The sequence below is a fragment of the Miniopterus schreibersii genome (assembly GCF_964146895.1).
Source record: "Miniopterus schreibersii genome assembly, chromosome: 18".
NCBI lineage: Eukaryota > Metazoa > Chordata > Mammalia > Chiroptera > Miniopteridae > Miniopterus > Miniopterus schreibersii.
In genome coordinates, this window is record NC_138121.1 from 8,526,755 (window position 1) to 8,554,712 (window position 27,958).

The 27,958-nt window shown below is 48.9% G+C and overlaps 1 protein-coding gene across 2 annotated transcripts in view; it reads right to left on the reverse strand.

The window, feature by feature from the left end:
* The window catches only part of RYR1 (ryanodine receptor 1), a 98,417-nt gene that overhangs the window by 4,550 nt on the left and 65,909 nt on the right, over nucleotides 1-27,958 (reverse strand). For both annotated transcript variants that reach the window (XM_081119962.1, XM_081119961.1), the window contains 14 exons: nucleotides 27,702-27,782; nucleotides 24,275-24,363; nucleotides 24,054-24,182; nucleotides 23,864-23,968; nucleotides 21,617-21,698; nucleotides 20,898-21,085; nucleotides 9,332-9,673; nucleotides 6,267-7,073; nucleotides 5,517-5,587; nucleotides 4,789-4,939; nucleotides 3,735-3,821; nucleotides 2,568-2,819; nucleotides 1,603-1,733; nucleotides 508-550 (listed from right to left, as the gene is read on the reverse strand). In XM_081119962.1, coding sequence (XP_080976088.1) covers nucleotides 508-550; nucleotides 1,603-1,733; nucleotides 2,568-2,819; nucleotides 3,735-3,821; nucleotides 4,789-4,939; nucleotides 5,517-5,587; nucleotides 6,267-7,073; nucleotides 9,332-9,673; nucleotides 20,898-21,085; nucleotides 21,617-21,698; nucleotides 23,864-23,968; nucleotides 24,054-24,182; nucleotides 24,275-24,363; nucleotides 27,702-27,782 — 2,558 coding nt within the window. The remainder of the gene's footprint in view (nucleotides 1-507; nucleotides 551-1,602; nucleotides 1,734-2,567; nucleotides 2,820-3,734; nucleotides 3,822-4,788; nucleotides 4,940-5,516; nucleotides 5,588-6,266; nucleotides 7,074-9,331; nucleotides 9,674-20,897; nucleotides 21,086-21,616; nucleotides 21,699-23,863; nucleotides 23,969-24,053; nucleotides 24,183-24,274; nucleotides 24,364-27,701; nucleotides 27,783-27,958) is intronic.

Genomic DNA, 27,958 nt, shown 5'->3' on the forward strand with positions numbered 1-27,958 from the left:
TAGAATGTTCTTGGCATATAGTAGGTACTCAATGAACATTTGTTGAGTGAATAAATGATGGTAACGGCCAACACTTATCTAGTGTTTTCCTTTATGCCAAATACTGCTCATGTAGTAGGTCATATAATCTTTACAACAACCCCATGGAGTTGGCCCTATTATCACCTCACTCTGAATATGAGGGAAACAGGCACAGAATGGTCGACACAGCTCGGAGTAGAAAAGCAGGTGATCTGGCTCCTGAGTCTGTGTGCTTATAAGAGTATGCCTCACTTCCTCCCTCAAAGCTAATATTTATGGAGTACTCACTCTGTGCCAGGCACTATGCCATGCTCATTACCTGCATCATCTTATTACAGAGAGGGAGGGGTGATTAGTATGCCCATTCCCAGATGAACAAACTGAGGTTGCACACAGAGCAAGTCGTTGATAGGGCTGGGATGGCCTGGTGGCAGCAAGGGAACCAGCCCCGGAGGCCCTGCCACCTCCCCATCCATGCCCTCTCACCTTCCGCTTGACAAACTTGTCCCAGTAGTTGCTGGGGAAGGACCTGTCAAGAGAGATAGACCACAAGATGTCAGAGCAGGAGGGAATAGGAACCACAAGCCAGGCCAGGGTGGTTTGAAATACCAATGTTTTTCTTACAGGGGACCCCGCACTCTCACCTGGGGTCCAGCTCTGAAGACCTAGGCCTAGTGAAGTTTGCCTCAGGCCAACCATTACCCCCACTGCTGTCTTTTGGTGGAGCCCAGGTGAGGCAGGGGGCTTGCATCCAGAGCCCAGATGTACAAAAAGACCCAGACCTGCACTCAAGTGCGGAGGACTCCCAGCCAGTCGCCTGGTCCTGCTCCAGCTCTGGAGGGAGGGGTGCGCCTTCTCACACAGTTTTATGTAATGTTACTTGATGATTCTGGCCTTTTACTGACCAGTTTTCTGACTGATAAGTTGATGCCCTAGCACCCTGCAAAGGTAACCAATGTTTTTTTGTTTTTGTTTTTGTTTTTGCAAGGGGATGGGGTGGAGTGGAGATAATCATGAATCCATGGATTTAGACCTATTTGATGTGTTTTAATTCATGGTACTCCCTATTCTCAATGCTCAAGTTGTCCCTGATTTGTTCATGGGGAGCCCCTCCTAGCTGGCATGGTGCCATTTTTCAGCAAGGACGTCCTTGCTCTTTGACACAACAGGATAATCAGGCTCATCGTGCGCTTACCCACAGTCCCACACATTGCTCTCACACACTCTCATTCCCTCTCTGGGCTCAGTTTAAAAAACAAATGATTTTGTATTTCCCACTCACAGCGCCTGGGTGAGAATCCCACATGGGGGCAGGGTTTAAAATGCAAGTTCCTGGGCTCCACTCCAGACTTTCTAAACCAGAATCTCCAAGGCCAGGGCCCAGGAGTGTCCAACTGTCCAACACCCCTGCAGGTACTTTAGTGCACACGAAATGTGTCTGCATTACAGAGAGGAAGCCCAAGGCTCGGGGGAATGAGTCAGGGCTGGCCCTGACCGAAACCCTGGTCTTTGGAGGAGGCCAGGACTGGAGTGGAAACCCAGCTCTGCTCTCGCCCACTAGGCTGGGGGCCGGGCACTCACGGCGTGTTAAGCACCAGACGGTCCCACTGCCCCTTCACATCGTCGTCCTCAGGCTGCTCGGTGATGTAGAGGCCATCAAATTCCAGCTTCCGGGCCAGCTCCTTCTCCCGCTTAAAGATCACCAGAGGCACCTAGATTGTGCAGGGAGGCAAACGGGCTGGCGTCAGGCGCCTCAGGAGACCACAGCCTCAGCAGGTGCCAGGATATCTTGAAGGAGTCTGTGAGCCCCCACATGAGAGGAGCCTTCCCAGTGATCAGGTTAGGGATGGGGAAGCAGGGGCAGAGGGGTCAGGGCTAGGATGGGAGAAAAGCAGGAGAGCCCAGAAGTAGTGCCTGATGCAGCCTGGGCTTCCCAAGGGAGGGAGGTCTGAACTCAGATCCTAAAGATGAATAAAACAGAGGTAGGTGAAAGGAGGTGGAAGTGGGGCAAAGCATTCCAGGCAGAGGGAACAGCATATGGGAAAGTTCTAAGCTAAAGAACTCTGTTCATCTAATTGTAAAATATCAAGATTTGCTAAAATGGTCAGCGCTTATGGAATCCAAATTGAAACTCTCATAACACTGCTTATGGGGGATCACAAACCTCAGGCATAGTTGATGTCAGAATCCACATCCCCATTAGAACCCATGTTATATCTGAGACCCCAAAGACCCCAGAGATCTTAATTCACCAACTGACCAACATGCAGAAAATACTCCACATAACAAAATCTGCCTCCTGATCCAGAAATGAACATAGTCATAGGACCTGGATCCCCAGCTATGACCCGCATCAGTTCCCAGTTTGAATATTCTTGCTAAAGACCCCAATCCTGTACCCATCCCCCAGCCCTTACCCCAACATCAGGGGCCCCTCTGTCCCAACCACTGTGTGAGATCCCCAGCCCCTGCCCCAGGGCCTCTCTCAGCCAGTCCCCTTACCCTCAACATGCAAGCCCTTGCTCGGAAACATGGTCATGGCCCACCTTGAGGCAGTTGTAGCCAATGATGCAGAGAAAGGCCACCAGTGTATGCAGCAGGCTCAAGCAGCGCAAGGCAGGCTCCATGTAGCCCGTGCTCTCCTCCAGGAAGTAGTATACCATGTTCTCATCTTCGTCATCCTCAGCTTCTTCACCGGCCCCTGAGCCCCAGCCAGAGCCGCCGCCAGACCCTGTGCCTGCCAGGTCCCCAGCTGCTGAGCCCTCCAAGTCATCCTCCCCTGGTGGAGAGTCTGAGACCTGAAGGGGAGCAGAGGTCAGTCACGGGGGCGGGGTGACCCCGGTGAACTAGCACTTGGTCAGCCAATAGCAGAACCCACTAAAGAAATTAACGGCCTCCATTTCTGAGTTGTACTGGGCCCCGGTTCGATATAGTCTTGGAAGGACTGTCAATCAAGATCAAGGGGTGGGCCCAGAACCCTAGCGAGCAAATCAAACTCTGCCCTGGGAATCTCACTCCTGAGCTGAGTGACAGGAGAACTGAACGCAGAGTCGATCATCTTAGTAGTGGAGCCTTAAAGAGACTGACTGCTAATATTTACACTAATACTAAAATCAGTAGTAGCTGACATTTACACAGCTGTTTCTGTATGCCAGGTACTGTTCTCAGTCATGCAGCCAGTGAGTGATGGAGCCAGGATTCAATCTCACAGAGCCATGCTCTGATCACTCTGCTAGACACTTCTCTGTCCTGTTACCTAGATCCCTGACAGGACCCCAAAGATCCCTTTGTCCTTCAGGAGGCCTGGTTCTTAACCCTTTCCTTCCATTCCATGAGTTTCCCATTTCCTCCTCCCTACAAATTTCTCTTTAGCTTATGTGAAAACCAAGAAGTTTAACTGAATCAATGAGTGTTGCAGAGGCGAAGGCCTGTGCCCAGGGACATAGGGCAGACAAGTGTAGAGCTGAGCATGGAACCCAGAAATGGCTCCCTGTTCTAACTCCTACAGGCACTCAGGCATCTGTCCAGATGAACCCACACACCCACACTCAACCCCAGTGGGGTCCCAAGATCTAGGTGTCCAGCCTGAACCCTTCTGGGAATCCCGGGCTCAACACCTTGTCCCTGGTGAACTGCAGGGGCCCTGTGAACTTGTTAGGGGCTGAGCCTCCCGCCCCACAGCCCAGATCCTCCTGGCCCCTCATGACCACTACCTTATAAAACAGCAAGATGAAGTTGATTGCAAACGCCAAGAAGAGGGCAAGGAATCGTAGGGTGTAGAAGTTCCGGGAGAGGTAGTTCTATGATGAGGAGAGAAAGAGAAAGAGAGCTCGCAGGCCACCCTCTTCCCATAATACAAGCACCTGGGTCCTCAATATTTGGTCCCACAACCTCCTACTTATTGAGTACCTACTGTATATCAAGACCTGGGCTAAGAGCTTTATTTGCATGAACTTGTTTCTCACTCCACTCTGTGAAGTGGTTACTGCTGGTATGCCCACTTTATAGATGAGGAAACTGAGGCTCAGGGAGACAAGATGCCTTGCTCAAGGTCACATAGCCAAGAAGTGACAGACCTGGGGTTTGAAACCAGGCAGTCAAGCTCCAGAGTCCAGTTTCCCAACCCCTCTGCTCTGCTGCAGAGGTTACCTGTGTGAGGTTACCCTGTCTGCTTTACCTCAGACAGAGCACACCCACTTCCATCTTTCCTGTTTTGTCCTCTCCACCTTTCTCTCCATCTTCATTTCCCCCAGAAACCCTCACGGAACTACCTTCTGTCCAGCATCTTTCCCTTAGCCCCTCATGTCCGGCTGGCCCTGGGAGAGGAGACAGGAGATGGAGCCCTGGGCTCTCCTCTCCCAAATGCCCTCCCATCTTCCTTCCTGGATGAGATGAATTCTCCTATTGGTCCCCCCAATAGGAGTAGCTGGGGCTGGTGGGGTGGCTCCAACCCGAAGGCTGACAGCCAAGAAACAGGCCATGGCAAGAGGAACAGAGCTGTGGCCTTAGAGGGGTTTAGCTCCAGACAGAGGATTTAGCTCCAGCATGGGAGTGGGATGCCCAAGCAGGTGGCCTCAGATGAGCAAAGGTGTGGAGGTTGAAATAGGGAAGAGCCAAGTGGGGGACCTCAAAATGCTGCCCTGTGCCCAGGTCCTGGCTCCGTCTGGGGCCATCTCTGCCTCTTCCCAGCCTGGCTCTCGCTCAAGAACAGGATGGGGAGAGGTGGCGTGAAGAGGGAGTTTCAGCATGCCCTTGCTGGGTCCTCACCAGGAACTTGACCCTCTGCACTTCCAGTTCTCCCCAGAATTCCAGGCCCCCACCTCTGGTCTCCTTCTTTGGCTGGGGTGGAGGAGGTGCTGTCTTCTTGGGGGGTTCTGGTGGGAGCTCGGGGACTTCTTCCTTCTCCCCATTCTCAGCACTGCAGGGCAGAACAGAGTGAGGAGATGCCCCGGCAATTTGTCCATTCATTCATTCAAAGCCGTGCCCTGGGGGCCCACCCCCATTCCTGGCCCAGGTGTAGATGGTACTGGGAACGTAGTGATGAGACAGCCTCAGGCCCTGTCTTCATGGGCTCCAGTCCAGTGGAGTGCAGATCTGTCACCAGGCACTGGCAACCCAGTGTGGTCAGGGCTGGCGTGAGGATGCTCAAAGCATTGTGGGAGCCCAGAGGAGACACCTCTTCAACTTAGGGGGGGGGGTGTGTGTGTCAGGGTAGGCTTGAGCCAAAATGGGGAAGATGAGGAAGACTGAGGAGAAGCATAGGGGGAGGTGTTCTGGGCAGAGTCCTGTACCCCCAAAGACTTGGGGGTAAGAGAGGAACACTCATTTCTCTTCTCCCTTTCACAGAGCCCCTCCTTTGGGCCTGGGCTAGATGATGCTGAGGACACTGGGTGACCAGGACAGCCTCCTGGCTCGGGCCCTGACCTCAGGAGACTCGCAGTCCAGGAGGGAGGCAACGATAGAGGCTGTGCCCTTTGGGCCCCAAGGCCACTCACTCGGCTTTCTCGGGCTCGGGCTCAGGTTCTGGCTCTGGCTCTGGAGGCAGCTCCTCTTCCTCTCCATCCACCTGGTGGCAGGGCAAGCGTCAGAGCCGAGCCCCCACCCGAGTGCCTCTCTGAGCTGACCCGCTGCTCACCTCTGTGCCCCCTTCTGCTCAGTTCCCTGGGGCCACCTAAGTTTTACAATCCCCCCCACTGGAAGGAAGAGGGATTATGACTCTCACTTTACAGAAGGGAGACTGAGGCTCAGAGAGGTGGAGCACCTTGCCCAAGCACGGTGCAGGCTCAGGCTGACTCCAAACGGGGCTCTTCTCCCCACGTTTCCCATCCGTTTGAGGAGCCTACCTCATGGGGTACTCATAGCACCAAGGGCCTGAGGACACTGGGGGGTCCTGGTCACGCGGGCGACTTATTCCCCACAACCGTCTGTATCTCTCAGCACCTTTCCCAGTGGCCCTGACCCCACCTCGGTTGTTTTTAGTTTTTGGTCCTGTTTCCCCTCAAATGCCGTCTTGGGGTCTCTCGCTCTCTGTGGCCCCAGATATGTCTCTCCCAGAAACACCACCTTTTCCCCCGGGAGCCTCTCTCCAGGTCTCCACCCCTGAGCCCATTCCTGTGTCTGAGTGTCTGTCTGTCTGTCTCTCTCTGCGCATCCCTGTCTCTGAGGGTCTCCCTCCCCCTCACGTCTCTCCTAACCCCAAGCTCTCCCAGCCCCAAAGCGCCCCGGCCCCTCCGCCGCACTCTCACCCCCAGCTTCCTCTTGAGGATGGGGGAGCCCTCTGGCGTGGGCGGCTCCACCGGCGTCGTGTCACCCATGTCCCCGAGGCCTCCCGGGGCCCCTTCGATGCGGAAGGGGCCGCCCCTGTCAGCCGCGGCCACAGCGCGGTCCGCGCCCCCGGGGCCGGCCTCGCCCGCAGCCCCCTCGTCGCCCGCGCCCTCCGCCGCGTCGCCGGCCTCCTCGCCCTCGCCCTCGCCGTCCGCGTCGGCACCGGCCCCGGCGGGCTGCTCGCCGTGCACCTCGTCGCCCGTGGGGTCGGGCATGCCCGCCAGCAGTTCGGTCACCGTCACCTTCTTGGCCCCTTCCACGAGCCCGCCGCCGAACAGCGAGCCCCAGAGCAGGCAGAGCGCGCCCGCCGCCAGCCCCGCGCCCGCCGCGCCCGCGCGCGCCACCGCCGCCCAGAGCAGCGAGCCCGCCGCCGCCGCCGCCTCCCGCGCGGTCAGCCGCCGCAGCCGCCGCACGCGCCGCCGCAGGCCGCGGTAGCTGAGCCCGCGCAGCGCCCGGGACAGCGCGGCCGCCACGCTCGCCGCCGCGCCCGCCGCCGGCCCCGCCGCGCCCTCGGGCCCCGCCGCGCCCTCCTCCGCGCCCTCCGCGCCCGCCTCGGCCGCCCCGTCGTCCTCGTCCTCCTCGGGCTCGCCCTCGGGCTCCGAGATCTGCGCGGCGATCTGCATCTCGAAGATGGTGTCCTCGCAGAAGCTGACGAACAGCTCCATCTTCTCCGACTCGCCGCCCTCGTTCACCACGTCGAAGATGAACTGGCGCTTGGACTCCTTCACCTGCGGCGCGGGGGCGGGGCCCGGGGTCAGCGGAGCGGCCTCGGCTCTCCGCCTCGTTATTAACGATATTGTTTTATACTCAGTAGAGTTTAATCGCTTAAAGCGAAATCAATGTTTCGTTATTAATAGTAAACGTATATAGCCCTTGTAGGTCCTCTTGTAAGAACTTCAACAAGGCCAGGCCCCGTACCAGGCATCTTGCATATAGTACCTTGTTCAACCCTCACGAACAACCCCTAGGGGCTCTTAACCCCATTTTACAGATGAGGAAACGGAGACCCAGAAAGTCACTGCTCTGGGGACATCGCTGAGGGGTGACATAGGTGGGACTGGAAATCCCAACGAGCTGGCTCCAGAATCCATGATTTTAGCTTCCTTGAGAGACAACATAGTGCCTGAGACAACAGCCAGCCTGCCTGGGTTCAAATCCCTATTCTGCTACTGAGTAGCTGGGTGATTTCCATGTAACTCTGGGCCTCAGTTTCCCCTTCCATAAGTTGGGGACAATGATAGGACCTACCTTATAGAGTTGGTGTGATGGTTAAGTGAGTTAATAGATGCTGGGTTAGAACAGCAGCTGGCACCTCATAAGTGCCACGTAGTGTTTGCTACTGTTATACCGCTGCAGGAATGCTCCAGGTCCACACCCGCACATGTGGACTCCCAACCAGCAGGGGAAAGTGGGCCGGGAAGGGGTGAGCAGGTGGAAGTTTGTGTTTAGAGGAACACACTAAAGGAATGAGTGTCACGTGGGGAGCATGAGACTGGCAAAGGGAAAGGCAGAGCTCCCTGAGCCTGGACAGGAGTATGAAGGGCCAGGGGTGAACCTGGACTTCTGGTGGGTGCAGGGATGTGGCAGACATCTGGGTGCAAGGATGGTGCAACCACTTTTAGGCCACATTAGGGGTGGTAGTAAGTATGCAATGGTACCCCAAGGGACATAGTTGAGCATGCAAACTCTTGAGGATTCCTGTGGGCTATGGGAAGGAGCTGATGTGCAAGAGCCTTGAGAGGGCACCAGGACTAAGGGAGGAATCGGGTGCGAGGGCGTGGTGAAATGGGAAGATTGGGAAATATGTGACCATGTGGAGCTCAGTGTGCATGTGGAGATGGGCACACAGGGCAGGCATGCAAGGGCCTGAGGCCAAAATGGGGGTGGAGGGAGGGGTCTACAATTCATAGGGTCAGTGCATGTGAGGCAGGCATAGTGTGCAAGGGGGCCCCAGGATCACTGCAGGGGCCCAGGACATGAGGACAGGGCTCGGTGTGGGCCATGAGCGCAGCTGTGCATGAGTTAGGTGTCCACTGAGGAGACATGAGGGGCCCAGTTGGTGAGGAGGTGATGGGAGTCAAAGCCTCTTGGGCTACAAGTGGGAAGGGGTGTGCAAGAATGTGTGGCCGAGTATGCAGGTGCCTGGGGGCATACGAGGAACAAAACGGAAGTGTGAGTTTAAGGGGAATGCAAGGTGTATGCAGGCTGGTGTGCAATGTGTGTGTGTGCAGGAGGGCCACCAGGGCAAGGGCACGGCTGGGGGCTGAGGTGTGTCAGGGGCATGTGCAAGTGGCAGAGAGTGAGTGATAGGATATACAAGCTAAGTGTGTGAGGTAGGCCAGGGGTGTGCTAAGACCATATGAGTGTACTCTCGGGGTAAGTGAATGTGTAAAGGCATGCAAACACTTGGGTTGGGCATAGGAGGGGCTGAGCCAGGGCCAAGAAGTAGGCCTCGCCGCCAAGGACATGTGGGGACTCCTATGGGATGTTTGAAAGGGTGGTCCAAGAGTGCATGGGTGATCATGAGTGTGCCAGGCTACAGTGAGAGCATGTAGGAGGTGAATGACTAAATGGACAGCCATATGGCACACCAGGGCTGCATCCTCCGAGTGAGTGTGCGAGATGTGGGTCCAGAATAGGTGGGATGGGCATTGTGTGCTAGCGCTAGGACCTGGGGGCACATACAGTGGCTGGCAAGGGCATGGTCCCCCAGGGCCCTCAAACCGAATGTGAAAAAATGTGGGCATGGATAGGCCAGGGCCAAGAGAGGGCACACCAGGCTCTGCTGGGAAGGTGAGCAAGGGCACTGCAGGGCCCATAAAATGTGTGCAGAAGGGTAGGCATGGGCTTGCACGTGCAGAGCAAGGACCCACCAGGATCTCCAGGCCATTCATGCAAAGCATGCACAGCCCCGAGTGGGGTCCCAGCGAGCGAGGAGCACGCCCCGAAGCCCCGGGAGGCCAGCATGCAGGCGCGCGGCCCTGACCTGGGGCATCTCCCACTGCGTGCGGTTGGTCTCTGAGATCTCAAAGTAGATGCGCTCGATGCGGCGCGAGGCACCCATGATCTCGATGCGGCCCAGGTAGGGGCGGAAGTACTCCAGGATGCTGTCGGCCAGCTCCAGGAAGGTGCGCAGCCGCGGGTCGTGCGGCACGTGCTCCGACAGGTCGGTCAGCAGCACGGCCACGTTGAAGCCGATCTCGCGCGCCGGCTCCTGGAAGCGGTTGGCGAACTCCTCGCAGTTGATCATCTCGTTTTCGTCCGCCTCGGAGCACGACAGCAGGAACTGGATTTCCGGGCCGCTGAACTGCTTCTGGCTGTCCATGGCCTGGGTGTGGGCAGGGGCGGGGAAGAGGTCAGCGGGGTGGCCGGGGAGCTCACAGCTCCTCTTTTATATATATATATTTTAAACATATCTTTATTGATTTCAGAAAGAGGAAAGGAGAGGGAGAGAGAGAGATAGAAACATCAATGATGAGAGAGTCATTGATCGAGCCCGCAACCCCGGCACGTGCCGTGACCAGGAATCGAACCCTGATGGCCTGGATCCTAGGTCGATGCTCAACCGCTGAGCCACGCCGGGCTGGGCTCAAAGCTCCTCTTAAAACAACTGTGGACTTTTCAGGGAGACGGAAAAGTCCAGAATCATATCGCCAGCACCCGAGGCTGACGCTCAGCCTGTTGGCCCGGGCAAGGCTGTACCAGCCATTCAAGTACTGAAATGCTGCTTTTCCACAAAGGTGAGCCACCATCCGCTGGAAGGTGCATCCCATTGTCAGAGACGGTAAGATGCAAACCGATGAAACTAAGCCCTCGTGTAGTAATTGGTAAGAGATGCTGCCCCAAGCTCTCTCTGTGTCACACAGGCCCCTCTCCACCCTGCCTTCCTCCCCCTTCTCTTGCTTGATGGCACCCACGGTCTGCACCAGCAGCTCTCTTGGTCCCCTGGCTGTAGGTGGGGTCCCACCAGTTGGGGTCAGGGAGCAGGAGGAGAATGGAGCTGTGGCATTTCTCCCCCTGGCCTCCTTCCTGGGCTGGCTGTGTCCCTGGCTCCAAGGCGAGTCCTCCAGCCCTGTCCACACAGCTCCTTCTTTCTCCAAGTTAGGAAACTACTCTTTCCTCCAGGTAAGCCCCCTCGAGGATAAGGCCCTGACTAATACACGCCACAACCAAGTGTCCCCCCCATATCCAGCAACTAAATAATTGACACCTGACACATGGAGGCCTCTGAATTTCACCTGGTAACAGAGAGTCATATGTTCATCACCCCAGAGTTAACAAATGCTCATGATGAGATATTTTCAAATACTACATATTTTAAAGCTAAAACATTACAGGTATGATTGGAGCCCTCTCTAGTATCCTTCTCTTGTTCCATTCCCCCACCCCCAAGGTACCCACTATCCCAGAGTCGGTGCACCCTTCCAAACATGTCAATACTTTAACTACCTATATCCCATCATTTCCCACAAAAATAATAAATAAATAATATGTATCCTGTGCAGTTTTTTTTTTTAATTTAAAGAATCATGTAATTTGAAACTTGCTTTTTTTCACTCAACTGTATGTTTTCTAGAACTATCCATGTTGATATATATCTGGATCAAATGAATTTATTTCACTGCAGTGTAGTATTCCTTTTTCATAAATATAATACTCTTTATTGAAGTTGTTTCCAGTGTTTTACTTTGCACATGACCCTTACATTGAACCTTCTGGTGCCGTTCTCCTATGTAAGAGGCTCTCTATGGCAGTGTTTCAAATGTTTTGACTGCACCCACAGTAAGAATACATTTTATAGAAAAGAGGTTTCATGACACAGTTCTGACTTTCACTGTGCAACTCACTCTGTAATGTTCTATTTTCTTTCTAAAGATGCTGGTCATGACTTAACTAAACTAATTTCATGACCCACAGGTAGGTTGCAACATGCAGTTTGAGAAATGCTGCTCTGGGGAATGAACAAAAGCGAAATTTTCTGTCTCTAAAAAGTGCTTTGTAGCCAAGAACTTTGCAAAATGCTTTCTAAATGAGTAACACGCTTTGCAAATCATGAAGGGCTCTAGAAACCGCAGAGCGTGGAGACATAATCACACAGGAACTCCTCACCTACCCTTGCTCCACAGAACGATGTCCTCCTCCCTTTATGATGCCGTGTGACACTGTCCCCCTTAGAAGTCCCCTCCACACCCAGTGGGGGCCTGGGAATCCATCCCCCCCATTCAGTCCTAGACTCTGCTCTTGTGATTCGCTGCTCTCTCTTCGTCATCGGCCATTTGTCCACCCCCTGCTTTCAAAATACCTTCTCCTCTGACTGTAGTCGGTTTCCTATGTTAAAATGTTCTTCTCTTCCAGGCCCCTAGAGGTTGGGGGACCCCAGGCCTGGAATTGGCATCTTTTTCTTTAAATATACACTCTCCATGGAGATATCATTAAGGTCCAAGGCTCTGGATGTCATCTCACACCAGTGATGACCAAGTCTGCATCCCAGCCCTGACTGCTCTCCAGAATCCAGACACAACTGAAACCCTACCTGCCATCTCTTTGCAGATCCCTACCCCAAATTGGAAATGGCTAAAACTGAACTCTTGATTTCAAAAGCTGTCCTCCCACAGTCTTACCCATCTCAGGAACTGCATCACCACCCACCCGGGAGCTGAAGCTAAAATCTTTGAGTCATCCTTGATTCCTCTCTTACATCTCACCACCCACACCTGATCCATCAGCAGATCTGTCAGCTCTGCTCTCAACAGATCAAGGACCCACACCCTCTCCCCCTCAATGGACCCCACCCTGGTTTCGCGCCCCCCGCATTGTCTCTCATTGGACCATCACAGCAACCTCCTCCCTGGTCTCCCCCTTCCCCATCTGTCCCCACAGTCTGTCCCCTACACACAGCTGAAGGGACTCTGGAAACATCTGAGTCAGACCACATTCTGCCACCCCCCACTTCCACTCAGAATCCTCCCTTGGCTCCATCTATTCAAGTTAAAAGTCCAAGTCCTCCCTGCAGCCAACTAGACCCCCTTGCACGTCTGCCCCCTCATCTCTCAGACTTTATTTCTTCCCTCTCTCGCCCTCAACAGCTCTCCCCAGCCCTACGGCCCCCTTTGCATCCCTCTGTTCCCACCTTTCAGCTTTTACACTTGCTGTGCCCTTCACCTGGGATACTGCAACTGTCCTCCCCACCCCGCGCCACCTTCACCTGGTAACTTTCAGCTCTGAGCTTTAATATCCTCATCTAGAAAGATCTTCCCAGACCACCCAGCTTACAGTGTTTACTCAGCCCATGCTCTCTCACAAGCTACCCCGCTCATTTCCTTCAGACCACAGATTATAATCTGACATTATTTTATTTACTTTTTTTCATCTGCCCCTCCACACTGGGCCATCGGCTCTGAGGGTGGGATCTCTGTTTTGCTCACTACTACACACCGTGCTCAACACATATTTGTCAAATGAATTAAGCATCTTGAAAACAGAGAAGTGTCTGTAACTGTTACAGTTTTTGAAATTTAAAAAAATCCCCTTAAAAAAAATTCTGAACTTGTTTTTTAAACCATAAAAAACTGAAAAGCATATTGTAAAAATACAAAGATTTGTGAAGAGTTTGGAAAATCACATAATGCTGGGTAAGTGGTGAAACATTTAGAAATGAGAAGGTGGCCATTCTGCAATCTCTAGTGAACTCATGTGTCTGGGCATTGATATGAGGGCTGCTGACATCACAAAACCAGGACAGGATATGCCTCCTGCAGAGGGATGCAGCACCGAAAAGGGAGGTGCTGGCAAAACAACAGCAAAAACAGAAACAAAAATTCCACAGCTGAGTCTGATCGAGCTCCTTGATCTAAGTCCAAGTTTACAGGAAACGGGGGACCAAGGAACACAGTAGGTGATGCGACAAAGTTGCATCAGCCAGATCCAAACAGTGTGGAACTTGACAAGAACAGCACTGTTTCACGGTAGCACCAGCTGCACGTGGCTACTGAGCATTTGGATCGTGGCTGGAGCAAACTGAGATATGTTCGAAGTGTAAAAAATAGATACTGGATCTTGAAGACTTAGTATGAATAGCAGAATGTAAAATATTTAATGATGTTCTAATTGGTTATATGTTGAAATTATATTTTGGATATATTAGGTTAAATAAAACATATTGTTAAAAATAATTCCACATGCGCTGGCTGGTTTGGCTCAGTGGTTAGAGCATCGGCCTGGGGACTGAAGGGTCTCGGGTTCGATTCTGGTCAAGGGCAAGTATCTGGAGTGCAGGTTCGATCCCTGGTCCCTGTCAGGATGGGTGTGGGAGGCAACCAATCCATGTGTCACTCTCACATCCATGTTTCTTCTCTCTCTCCCCCTCCCTCCCTCCCACTCTCTCTAAAAATAAATGGAAAATATATTCTTGGGTGAGGCTTAAAATAATAATAATAATTTCACATGTTTCTTTTCCCTTTTTCTAAAGCATGGGTACTAGAAAGTTTTAAATTATGCATATTGCTCATATTGTACTTCTGCCAGGTGCCTGCTGCTCTACAGGACCAATCACTGGGTCTCCAGCAGATAAAGTGCCAGGAAAAGCAAAAGTGATGGAGAGAAGCAGTAGATAAAAGGAGGTTTAAAGAAATATCAACCAATTGCAATGGGTAGGCCTTGTTTGGATCCTGGTTCAAAGAAGTTGTAAAAAATTATATGTGATATTTATGAGATTTGGACATTTGAACACCCAACTAGATATTTGACGATGTAAAGAATTGTGAATATTTTTTGTTTGGGTTTTGGTTAGGGGTGATAATGACATTGTGGCTTGTTAAATAAAAGGAACGCCTTTTAAGACCAACTAGTGTACAATTCCATTTATATAAAGTGTCCAGAATAGGCAAATCTATAGAGACAGAAAGTAGATTAGTGGGTGCCCGGGGACTGGGGGGGGGGGAATGGGAAGTGACTGCCAAAGGGTATGGGTTTTTTTTGAGGGGGTGATTAAAATGTTCTAAAATTAGGTTGTAGTGATGGTTGCACAATTCTGTGAATATACTAAAAACAAAAAATCATTGAATTGTACATTTTAAATGGGTGAATTTTATGGTATGTGAATTATATCCCCACAAAGATATTTTTAAAAAGGAGTCTTTTAATTTATATGTATATCCAAAAATATTTGCAGATTAAAAAATAAAGCCTCAAAACAGTACTGACCAAGAATAAATTAATAGCTTTTAATGTGTTCTCAACCACCAGAAATGGCTTTCCAAACTGAAGCAGTTTGGACTCTGCAAAGTACTTATTAATGGAGATGTGTTTTGCAAACTGTCAAGAACTCTGTCAACCATCAAGAACTTGAGTAACCATAAAACAATGCTATATGGGTTTAATGCAGATTTATATATGAATGGAAATATGGAAATAAAAAAAACGGAGAATGGATAATAGTGGTAGCCTTTGTAGAAGTGAGATGAGAACAGGATTGGGGGTGGGGACAAAGGTGACCTCAATCATAGTTGTAAGTTCTGAATTTCTTTACAAGAGGACTGTATTTCTGTATTATCAGTTTCATTAAAAATTAACCAAATATTTTAAATGGTTTTCTACATAAAAATTAAGTATTCTGCATGACAAAAACAAAACAAAATAACATAAGCGAAGTCAAAAGACAAATGATGAACTTGAAAAAATAGGTGCAACTCCTATCACTAACAAAGTTATAATCAGTTAATATATAAAGAGCTCCTAGAGTCGAGAATAAAAATACCAACATCCCAAGAGAAAAGTAAGCCAAGGGCATGGCCGTTTCACTGAGCAACTAATATGAAAGAAATAACATGAAAGATGATTAACTGCTCCCATACCAGGAGAAGTGTGAATTAAAACTACAATGCAGTACCATTTTTTACCTATCAGATTGGCAGAAATCCAAATATTTGACAGTGCGGTCTGGTGGTGAGGCTGTGGGGAAACAGGCACTCTCACATGATGTTAATGAGGGGGAAAATGGACGGCAAAATCTGTCCGGATGACAAGCGCGTTTACCCCTCACCCCAGCAACGCCGCTCTTGGAAGCTTGTTCTTAGATATAACGGCCCATGCAGAACGCCGCGTGTGCGAGCGACGCTGTAGCCAGCACTGCGGGCGGGCCGCGGGGAGCCTTCCTCGGCACCCCTGCTCCGTCTCCTAGACACCCACGGCCTCTGCGCCATAAACCGCACCTTTGTGAGGTGCACAGCTCTCCACGGCAGCCCTGACTGCGGAGGGTAGGGTGGGAGCAAAGCAAGGGGTCCCAGATGAGCCCTACAGGACCAAAGTGCAGTGCTGGGACCTGTGAAAATACGCATCTCCAGAATATATTAAGTGATATGGACTAGTGTAAGTAGTTCATTACCTATCGGAAGAGAAAGGAGAGAAATAATATCTGGAAAAAATGATGGAAGGGTGCAGAAGAAACTAATGCTTACAGCAGTGGGAGTCGGAGAAGGGCAGGTTGAGGGAGAGGGGAGAGGGAGACTTCTCACTTCATACCTTGTTATATTTTACATTAAAAAATGGTCTTTAATTGATTTGAGAGAGAGAGAGAAGGAGAGAGGAAAGGAGAGAGGGAGGGAGAGAGAGGCACCGATCAGTAGCTTCCCACACACCCCCTGATCGGGGATCGAACCCAAAACCTTTTGGTGCACAAGACGAAGCTCCAACCAACTGAGCCACCTGGCCAGGGCATTATTTTACATATGTAATCATGTGAATGTATTACTCATTCAAAAATAAAACCAACGTACTTTTAAAGTTACAGGTTGTTTGTAACTTTGTGAAACAGAGATACTGAGCTACAAAAGTGTTGTGTATATGCAGCCAAATCTTGTGATTTGTGAAGCCTTGAACAGTCCAGAGATTTTTACCCATTTTTTGAAAAAATTCATCTTATAACTGAAAGTCTGTACTCTTTACCAACTCTCCCTATTCCCCACCCCACTCATTTTGCTACTCTCTGTTTCTGTTTCTACAAGTTTGACTTTTTTTTTAGATTCCAAATATAAGTGATACCATGTGGTATTTGTCTCTCTAACTGGCTTTTTTCACTTAGTATAATGCCCTCCAGTTTCATTCACGTTGCAGCAAATGACAGGATTTCCTTTTTTTATTTTATTTTTATTTATTTATTAAATATATCTTTATTGATTTCAGAGAGAGGAAAGGAGGGGGAGAGAGAGTTAGAAACATCAATGATGAGAGAGTCATTGATAGGCTGCCTAGCCCGCAACCCGGGCATGTGCCCTGACCGGGAATCGAACCCCAATCTCCTGGATCCTAGGTCGATGCTCAACTGCTGAGCCACGCCCGGCCGGGCAGGATTTCCTTTTTTTAAAAGGCTGAATAATATTCCATTGTGCGTGGGTATATATATCCACTAACATCGATCCTTCATCCACTTATCCACCAACAGACACTTAGCTTGTTTCCTATCATGGCTATTGTGACTATGCTGCAATTAACATGGGGGTGCAAGTATCTGAGAGAATGGTTTCATTTCCTTTGGATATTTACCCAGAAGTGGGATTACTGGGTCATGTGGTAGTTCTATTTTTAATTTTTTGAGGAACCTCCACGCTGTTTTCCATAATGACTGTACCAGTTTACATTCCCACCAACATGAAGAAAGGTTCCCTTTTCTCTACATTCTTGCCCACACCTGTCATCTGTCTTGCTATGGAAGCCATTCTGACAGATGTGAAGTGAAATCTCACTGTGGTTCTGATTTGCATTTCCCTGATGATTAGTGATGGTGAGCACCTTTTAATGGACCTGTTGGTCATCTATATGTTCTTTTTGGGAAAATGTCTATTCAGGTCCTTTGGCCATTTTAAAATTGGGTTACTGGTTTCATTGCTTTTGAGTTGTATGAATATTAACTCTTCAACAGATCTGTTGTTTGCAAACATTTGCTCCCAACCCATAGGTTGCCTTTTCACTTTATTGATGGTTTCCTTTGCTAAGCAGAATCATTTTTAAATTATGAATGATGTGCACTTTAGCTTCTGCATAGTGCTTTTTGGTTCTCTTGCAGCCCCCACTGAGACTCTCTCCTTAACTCTGCCAGCCTTGAGAGTAGGCCTAAGACTCCCAGCCAGGCCCTGGCACCTGAGAGGCACTCATGGACTATTTATTGGACTAGATTAATGAATGAATCCAGAGGCAGTGTTCTCTGGAGCTAGACTTCCTGAGTTCTAATCCCAGCCTTGTTACTTATTTGCTGTGTGACCTTAAGAACATTACTTCACCCCACTGTGCCTCAGTTTCCACTTATGCAAAATGGTAATAAAAATAGTCCTTCCCACTTAAGGTTGCTATATGGGTTAGATGAACTACAGTTGATCCTTGAACACAGGGTTTCAGTCACTGGTCCCCACAGTTGAAAATCCATGTATAAATTTTGACTCCCCCAAAACTTCAGTCATCCCTTGGCATCCGAGGGGGATTGCTTCCAGAACCTCCTGTGGATACCAAACTCCATGGGTGCTCAAGTCCCTTGTATAAAGTAGCATAGAGCAATGCATACAGCCAGTCCTCTGCATCTGCAGATTCCCAGCCACAGCTGGTCAAATCTGTGGATGCAAAACCTGGGGATAGAAAGTGCTGATTTTGTATTTACTGAATAGAATCCACATATAAGTGGACCTGTGCAGTTCAAACCCGTGTTGTGCAAGGGTCATCTATAATTCATTTGCACCTAGGACCTGGCACAGTGTGAAGACATGAGACATATTAGCTCTTCAAATTCCTAAAAGTACAGAGCTGACTGGTGTGGATCAGCAGTTGAGCATCAACCTAGGATCCAGGAGTTTGCAGTTCAATTCCAGGTCAGGGCACATGACAGGGTTGCAGGCTCGATCCCCAGTAGGGGGCGTGCAGGAGGCAGCCGATCAATGACTAATCATTGATGCTTCTACCTCTCTCTCCCTCTCCCTTCTTTTCTCTGAAATCAATAAAGATATATTTTAGAAAAAAATAAAGGTAGAGAGCTCAGGGACAGTGGCGTTGTGAGGGATTGGCAGCAAGGTGGAGGTCCCAGGAGTGTGTGGCACAGACACCTAGAAAAGTGGGCCTTGCTAGGGGCAGGCAAGTGCCCACATAGTAAGTCAGAGGAGAGAGTCGAGGTGAAGAGGTTACTGATGATCTTGGTCAGGGTAGTTTGAGGGGAGTGACAGGGAAAGACACCAGCAAGCCCGAAATCAGGGAAGGAGTGGGAGGTGAGAAAGGAGTGAGCCAGGGAAGACAGCTCTTGAGAGGAATGGCTGAGATGGGGGGAGAGATGCAGGGAGACTCCGAGGACAAGTGAGAGGTATGAGGCATTTTATCTTAACTCATGAGACCCTGAGCTTGCCTATTTATTTATTTAAGTTCTGGCCATCTTTTTTTTTAATTGATTTTTTTTTTTTAGAGGGAATGAGAGAGAGAGAGAAACATCAATGTGAAAGAGAAACATCAGTTGGTTGCCTCCTGTATGCACCCCAATGGGGGATGAACTTATAATCTGGGTACATGCCCTGACCAGGAATCGAACCCTTGACCTTTCAGTGTACGGAACAACGCTCAACAAACTGAGCCACTCTGAGGGCACCCTGAGCTTATTTAGATGCTGATTAACAGTATTGATTGCAACTCCTAGAATAAAAGAAGCAGTGAGTCTATGCTGATATAAATGAATAAATAAATAGATAAATGGCTAAATAAATGGGTGAGAAGGAAAAAACTCTTCCATATGGTAAAATGGTGCCTAATCAAGGTAAAGGTAATGATGACATTGGAAAACCACCATATGTCAACTACCACAGTAATAATCATTTCAGGCAAGGATTATCAATGAGTTCTAACACCAGAAGGTGAGCACAATATTTCCATAGTTTCAAAGCTGGTCCTCACAAGATATTGAAGGAATGATAGTCTCTTTACAGTGGAGACCCTGGGAAGCACCACCTTAACCAAGGGAGTCAAGCTGACACCAACAGGAATGGGGAGAAGCAATGTCACGTGCCTCCTGATACAATGCACGGAGAAAGACACATCACTTCTATGATATTCCTGCCAAAGATGTGTAACCTGAATTGAATTATGATGAAAACTCAGACAAACCACATTGTCTGACATTGTGTAAAACAACTGGCCTCTGTTCTTCAAAAATGTCAAGGTCATGCAAGACAAAGAGCAAGGAAGGGTTCCGAACTGAAGGGGGCTGAAGAGACAGAAGGCCTCAGTGCAGTCCCTGATCCTGGACTGGACGCTTGACAGGGGAAAAAGATGAATGAAAACTGAATAAGCCCTGCAGGTAGCAGTGTTACATCAGTGTTAACTGCCCGGTTTGCATAAATGCTCTGTGGTTGTGTAAGAGAATGAACATGTTCTCAGGAGACACACACTAAAGTACTTAGAGGTCAAGGGGAATCATAGAGCAGATGTGGTAAAATGTTAACATGTGGGCATCTGGGTGAAGGGTATTCAGGAATTCGATGGGCTGTTCTTGTAACTTCTCTATAAACTTAAAGTTACTTCACAAGGAAAAGTAAACAAAATGGTGATGGAAATGATCCAGTGGCAATAATAGTACAGGTATGCCTCACTTTACTGTGCTTGACAGGTATTGTTTTTTCCACAAGTTGCAGGTAAGACCCTGTGCCAGCAAAAAGATTATGACTTGCTGAAGGCTCAGATGATAGTTAGCAAGTTTTAGCAACAAAGGGTTTTAAAAATAAGGTAGGTACATTGTTTTTTAGACATAATGCTATTGTATACTTAACAGACTATAGTATAGCGTAAACATAACTTTTATATGCACTGGGAAACCAAAAAATTTGTGACTCGCTTTATTGCGATATTAGCTTTATTGCTATGGTCTGGAACCAAACCTGCATTATCTCCAGGGCATGCCTGTAAAAATAGTAGCTTACAGCTCTTGAGTGCTCCTGTGTTTCAGGCACTGCCCACCCTCCCTGCAGTCCTGTCAGATAGTGAATGTTATTATCCTGGCCCCATTTCACAGAGGAGGAGACTGAGGCTCAGAGCAGACAAGCTGGGGTTACATAGGGAGAGAGAGGGTAAAGCTGGGGTGGAGGGATTGACAGAGGCAGGTGAGCAGGCTCCTGAATGAAGCTGGTGCCTGCATTTCCCTCCTAACAGCCTCATTATTTAGACCTGCCATGGCCACTGGTGACTGCCTCTGTCATTAGACTATTACCTTCATGAAGGCAGGGTTGTGTCTATCTCAGTCACTGCTGTATCTGTGGTACAGAGGAGAAACCCAGTAGATGCTTATCAACTAAATAACTGATCTCTATTTATTATAATAATATTAATAATAATATTATAACTATTAATAATAATAGAAGTAATGTTTCTCATTTGTGTTAATGCATTTCACCTTGAAAACAACCCCAAGGGCTGTTTTATCCCATTTCACAGATAAGGAAACTGAGGCTCACAGAGAAGTGTCTTGCCCACGGCAGGCAGCGGGAAGTGTATGACTGGCACTTGGTACCCACTCCCAGCTACCTTCCAGCACTCACCTTCTGGAAGTCCTTCTTGGAAATGAGGCCACGGGGATCAGTGACATAGTCCTGGAAGGCCTCTGAGCCCACGATGTCCTTGAGTTTCAGGAACATGTCAAAGAATTTGAGGATCATCTCCACATTGGATGAGGATTCCACCAGCATGTCCACCATCTGCCGGGCAATCATGCCGTTCACCACGTTCCCTGTAGGCAGCCCCAGGTCAGTGCGGCCCAGCAGAGCCTCCTTTCTGGAGTCCCATGGCTTGCCTCCCTCTCCAGCTCAAGAGCTACCCATGGCTCCCCAGGACCCACTGTGCTGGTGGAAGCTTCCCTGGCCAGCACCCAAGCTTCCCCTCAAAGGGCATGGGTCACTTCCTGATCTGAATCAGCATCATGCGTGAACCTGGCAGATGCTGTCTTTGTCCACCTCCTGGATAGCTGAAGGAGTCATTAATAAAGATAACGATGGCAAAAGCTAATGGCAAGTGACAGATACCACCTACCTTATTAAGATTTTTCTGGGGATTCAATAAACTAATATATGCACAGTCAGGGCTTGGCACATAAGTTCTCAATAAGTGCTAAGTTTGTTAATGTGAATTCTTCATCAACCCATTGATATTGACATGATATGAGATGGGTTGAAGGTTAGGATATCCTGGGCCTCAAAGGTCCATTCTCAGATTTGTCTGTACCTTTGTATCCTTCCCTTCCCCCCACCCAGAAGGTGTTTACCTTCTAGTAGTGACAGCAACATCACCACCATGTCCTTCTGTAGATCCAGCAGCTCCTTCAACAGTTCAATTTGGCTTGAGTCCTAGAGACCCCACATCACAGCTATGTGAGGACTGGTCTCTGCAGAGACACTGCCCCCTCTCCAGCTGCTTCTGCTCCTCACCACCCAGCAGGGCCTAAGACCTCTTTTTCCTCCCCTCTTACCTCCGAGGGAACCCGAGTCCAGACATGTTCCTCGGAAGCAGGGGAAGGGGGTAGAGAGACAAAAGTGTGGGGGTGGGGTTTGCATTTAGGGGGAGCAGGCCCAACAGGTGATGTGTAGGGGCAAGGGCTGGCAGACAAGGACTGGGAGGAGTATGGGGCTTGCAGAGTAGACGCTTGGGGCTGAGACAGACAGAGGCAGACAGGGGCAAATGCTGGGTCAGAGACACAGATCTGGGAAGGAGCTCAGCATTGTGCCTGGCCATGATGGGTGCAAGGCACATGGTTGGTGAATGAATGTGTGATGGAAAAAGTGGGACTCTGGGTTCAGGAAGAAGGATGGAAGGCACAACCTTTCTGGCAAGACATTTGGGAAAATGTGGGGACATACTGCCTCCCCTGTCACAGTGCCTCATGTAAGGTCCAGAAAAGCTTTCAACATGGTCAAAATTCTGCCTCCTGGCCCATATTTGTATTAGGTTGAGCTATAAAAATTGCCAATATTTGACCGTTTTGACCCACAAAGTAGTAATTTCATATGGTTCTACCTAATAAAACGGAGGAGGGGAAAGGATAGCAGAGAAATGGGACTCAAGGCTCCTTCTACCCAATGCTAGTTCTGGAGCTGCTGATTCTAATCCTAACACATCTCCACAATTCCAAAGCTCTGCATTCTGACTCTAAGATTCTAACATTCCAGGATTGCGAGTCCCTGAGATGGATGGGTGCCTGTGGCATATGCCTGCCCAGAATCCAGCCCTGGCTTCTCTTAATTCCACTTTCAGAGCAAGTGAGGCTAAACCCACCTTCTTGGTTCTAGGGGTGAGTATATGACCAGGTCTGGCCAATCAAAGACTTCTTTCTCCTGGCCCCCATGATTGGCTCAGGATAGGCATGTGACCCAATAACCCAATCAGAAAGAACTGATGGTCTTTCCCTGGAGCGCCTGTGAAAAAGGGGTTCTCTTCCCTCTGGAGCTGTTAGTGGGGTGCTTGAAAGCATAGGGCACCATTTTTCCAACCCCTGGGGAGAGCCTGCTTGAGAATGAAGCCAGACAGGAGAGAGACATTTCTGCTGACATCACTTTAAGCCCTGAAACTGTGATGTGAACTGATCATTCCCCGCCCCTTCCCCATAAACCACCACTTTGCATTGGATGTCTGGCCTTTGCAACCTAACCTAGACCATGGCTGATGAATAAATTCTGCGGGGTCTAAAACTATGCTATGATTCCAACTGTCTCTAGAATCTTAAGATTACACCAACATTCGATTTCAATTGCACTCAGCAATTGCATTCCTAAATTAACTCCTTTCTAAAAGTTGGATGATACCATACAGGGTCTCTGCCAGCCCCTGTGGCACCTTTGAGTAAATTAGAAGAAGACTCTTCCTGTTGGGAAATAATATACAGAACACTTTACTGCCATCTGCTGGAAAATTATGGTAATTAATACACGGATGTATGTATGATGTCTAGGATGTGAGTGGTTCCCCTTCAGACGCTGCGCCCTGGTGCAGTGTTCATTTATGGCAGCCTGTTCAGACAGAAGCAGAGCAAATGCAGGTGGTGTTCGTCAGACACTGACTAGGCCGCAAAGGGGAGGGAGTGGTGGGAAAAGGGGAGCACGAAGGTTCTAGAGTTGGGAGACGGACCTTACAGCCAGGAGAACTCCTCCAGCCCCAGGCCCTCACTTAGAAGCCTGCGGGCATCCTATCCCTGGGGCTGTTTGAATTTGATGACCTCATCAGAGAGGAAAGAACACCAACCAATCATAGACGAGCTCCGGGCCGGGGGGCGGGCCCAAACACCAGACTAATGGAAGTGTGGATGGGAAGCCAGCCGATTGGTGGTGGGCAAAGGCGGAGGCGGGGTCATGCAGAGAGCGCCAATCCAGAAGGAAGATGGATTTGGCCTCGGGGAGGGGACCGGTCTGGAACATGCCGGGAGCACTTGGGTGAGAAAGGGAGCGGAGGGGCAGGACTTGGGGACTGGCCGGATGGGGGTGCCCTGAAGCAGCCGGGAGTAAAACTGAGGCGCCCGAACCTGAGCTAGCTTCATCATCATGTGGGCAAACACGTGCAGGAATCCCACCACGGCGTCCCAGAGGCGGCTGTGCGCCAGGCTCTGCTGGTTCCCGGTGCAGGGGCCCTGCGGGCAGAGCCGGAGCGCAGCCTGAGCGCCTGCGCGGGACGCGGGCTGCCCCACCCCACCCCCCGCAGAGGGCGGGCCCTACCTGTATGTACTCGGTGAGGCTGTTGAACACCTGTTTCGCCACCGACATGGCCTTGGAGAAGTTCCTCTTGCCCTGCTCCTCGATGACATCCTTGCCGGAGTAGTACCAGTAGAAGTCGCTGATGGACTCCTGGGGGGTCGACAGGAGGTGAGGGGGCGCTGGGCCAACGACGGCCCCAGTCCCCGGTCCAGGTCACACCTTGCACAGCCTCACATCCTCACCTGGAGCCGCAGGAGGTAGTCCACCGTACAGATGATGATGTTAATAGTGGTCGTGTTCCCTGTCTGTGTCCGTAGGTAGTTTTGGAAATCTAGGAAATGAACATTCATTGAGAAGCTACCCTGTGCTACGGGAGGTGGACAGTGGGTCATTTATTCATTAATGCAGTAAGTGTTTAAATAGAGTGCCTGTTGTATGATGGAAGGCATATAATCATTAATGTAATAACTCTTTATCAAGTACCTACTCTGTGATTGAGGAAGATGGAGGATCATTTATTCATTTATGTAATAAATATTTATTGAGGGCCTACTACATGCAAGATGTGGTAAAGGGTCAGTCACTTATTCATTGATTACTTTCCAAAATATGGTTCTGAAGCACCTACAGTGTAGCAGGGTAAATGGAGATTGTTTTTTTGTGTATTTATTTATCCAACAAATATTGAGCACCTACCAAAAGCCAGAGGAGATAAACATCTGTCATTTCTTTGTTCATTTATTCATTATATATTTATTGATCATATACTGTGTGCTAATGGGAGATGAAGATTCGCCACTTATTCTTTGGTACGACAAATTTATTCAGCATTTACTATGTGCCAGGCACCGTTCTAGACCCTTGGGATACAGCGGTAAAAGAAAACAAAATCCCTGCCCTTGTGAAGCTCATAATCTCATGTAGTAATTTTCATTCTTTTCTAACTGCAATCTATGGTAGGAAACCCATTTTACATGGAGACCCAGTACATGTGTTTAATCTGAAATTACATCCACATATACTTGACACAGAAGTTTCACATACCCTTACTGTGTGCCATGCAGCCTGGTATTTTCTCTCATTAACTATAAGGATTCTGATCTCAACCCACTAAATCTGTAGTTTTCAACCTCTCAACTTTGGCTGCACATTAGAATCACCTGGAGGCATTTTTAAACATCCCACTACTCAGTCCCCACCCTAGACCAATTAAATTAGAATCTGGGGGGTGAAACCTGGGCTTTAGTACCTTTTAAGGCTTCCCAGGCATACCAATGTGCAATTAGGATAAGAACCTCTATGATAAACTGATTCATGACCCTCTGGTGAGTTGGTTCCCACTATTTGAAAAACATTGTTCAATGGCAGAAAGTTTATAACTATTAAAACAGAGTGATCATGGGTACTTGGGAGTTTATTAGACCATTCTCTCTACTTAAATGTGGTAATAATAATAATACACTGTTCATTGGTGGCAGGAGTGTTGGTGGGGAATACTGGGCAGAATGATCAGGGTTGTGATGGGGGAAACTCAGAGGGACTGCAGGGGCCCAGAGGAGCTGCCTGACCCAGCCGGGTAGTCAAGGAAGGCTGGAGGAGGGGACCTCTGAGCTGAGACCTGAAAGATAAGTAGGCGTTGGCTGCATGAATTCCCAGCTGTGTGACCTTGAGCAAGTTATTGAACCTCTCTGTGTAGTACAGACTTGCCTGTTTCTCATAGGTAACACGGTGGTCACAATAGACTCTATAGAGCTGTCTGTGGTTTTAATACATTAGCATACATAAAGGATTTAGGACAGCACCTGGTACATACGTGCTCAATGAATGTTAGCTGTTCTTAAAGGGCTTTAAAGAAAGTGCCAAGGTTAAGAGCTACACTCTGGAGCAGTGATTCTCAAAGTGTGGCCCCAAATCAGCAGCATCTCCTGGGACCCTGTTAGAAATGCACACTCCTGGGCTCCACCCCAGAGCTACTAAATTAGAAATCCTGGGGCGAGACCCAGGAGTCTGTATTTTAACAAAGCCTCCAGGTGATTCTCGGTCATGCTTAAGTTTGAGAACCACCCATTCGCCAAATGATCAAATCATCAGATTATCAAGGCAACAAACATGGGTTTCAGTGAAGCCCTTTTAATGTTTATAGCAATGTCATGTTGCACAGGATGGCTTTAATGGCCCTTGAAAGCACCCCCCACACACGTGTCTCACTTTCCCCGACTTCCCCATAGCCACTTCACAATCACTGTGTCAGGCTAAATATCCATTTTGCCTGGTTTCACATTATAGATAAAGTATACTCAAATGTTCACAATTTTATAAGCAAATATACAGGTTTTCTCATCAACCCTGTTGGCTAACTCCTTTGTGTTCATTGAAATCGGACTATATGCCTAAATGGTTAGATATACAGCTCTCCAGTCTTGTAAAGAACTCTATCAGCTGAGAATACTCTCATAGACTTGAGCAAGTACAATTCATTTGCTTGAATTGTATTGAGTACTCAAGACATGCAAGGCATCTGAGATTGAAATATATTTCAAATACATATTTGATTGGGCTGGTTAATGAATCCAAGAACTTAGGCAGATCACAAATTTGCTGGGAGAGAGAAATCCCCCCCATTAAGAACATTCTCATTTCCAAAAAGTCACAGACCCAGAGAATAAAACTCATTTTAAATCCCAAAGAGTGATTCTACTTTGGCTGAAATTAAAGAAAGGGAACCCTAGTTATGTGGCAGAAGGGTATTTATTAAGCATTGAAGAGTAATGAGTTGTGGACATAAGAGCTTTTGAGAATGTAAAGCAATAGATCTTTAAATAGAATGAAGATTAGAGATATTTATAAATCAGTTACCTTAGAGAACACTAGCCAAGTGGGCACAGGTTCTACAGAAGTTAGATTTATAATTACTCCCATTCTTGTCAAGAAGGCTAATTTCTGGGCAGTCTGTGATTTCATAATCACCTGCTAAGCATTACAGCCGCAACCCTGAGACTGAAATGGCATTGGGTAGAATGTTTGTTGGACAGAATTTGGGCTGTTCCTTTAGTGTTATAAGCTGAATGTGCCACAAGGGGTTATATTTTGTCACCAACTATGAGTTTAATTAACTTGCCGGTCATCCTTGATCTGGTTAAATTGCCTGAACCAGAACAAATGTGAAAACTCTTGCTTAAGTTAGGAAAGAACCTGTAGTCATTCCTCCTGGCAAAGTATAAGCAAATTAGTAAGTGATTCTATAGATGCATTGAAAAATGCCATGTGGTTTTTTTCCCTCCTCTACAGACCCAAAGTATGGAAATCCACCACATTTACTCAACTTCAAAATGCCTGTGGAAAAATGGCATGTGGCTAATTGCTCATTTGGGCAAATTGATTTCTGGCTAAATTGGCTTCTGGTAGATTGCTTTTGGAGACTTGGGTTGGCCGGAGGAAGTGAAAGTACAGCAAAATGGTTAGACTCCAGAAATTCAAAAGAGATTTAGGAAGGTGGGTGCATTGGGTTTGACCCTGGCTGAAAGTAAAGGATGGACAATGGGATCAAGGATGGATGGTGAGGCCATCATTGATAAGGGGAGGAGGGAACTGGAGACGAACTCAGGCAACTCTTCCAGACTGTCCCCAAACCTTAGCCTCCTTCCCTCTCCACCCACCTCTCCTTCTCACCATTATTATGCCCCTCACAGAGCAATTGCAGAAATCGGAACAGGTCTTGGGTGAATTCATCATCTGCCATGACCTTCTCTCCTGGGTAGGAAAAGGGGCAGAGCCCAGAAGGGGTCAGGTGGGCCAGAACAAAGCACACTCGCACATGGCCCATGCACACTGCACACACATGCACAAAGCATAGGGGTGCGGGGAGGAGCAGCCACCACTTCAAAGACACTGTAAAGGCCACAGACATCCATGACACCAGGGGGTCC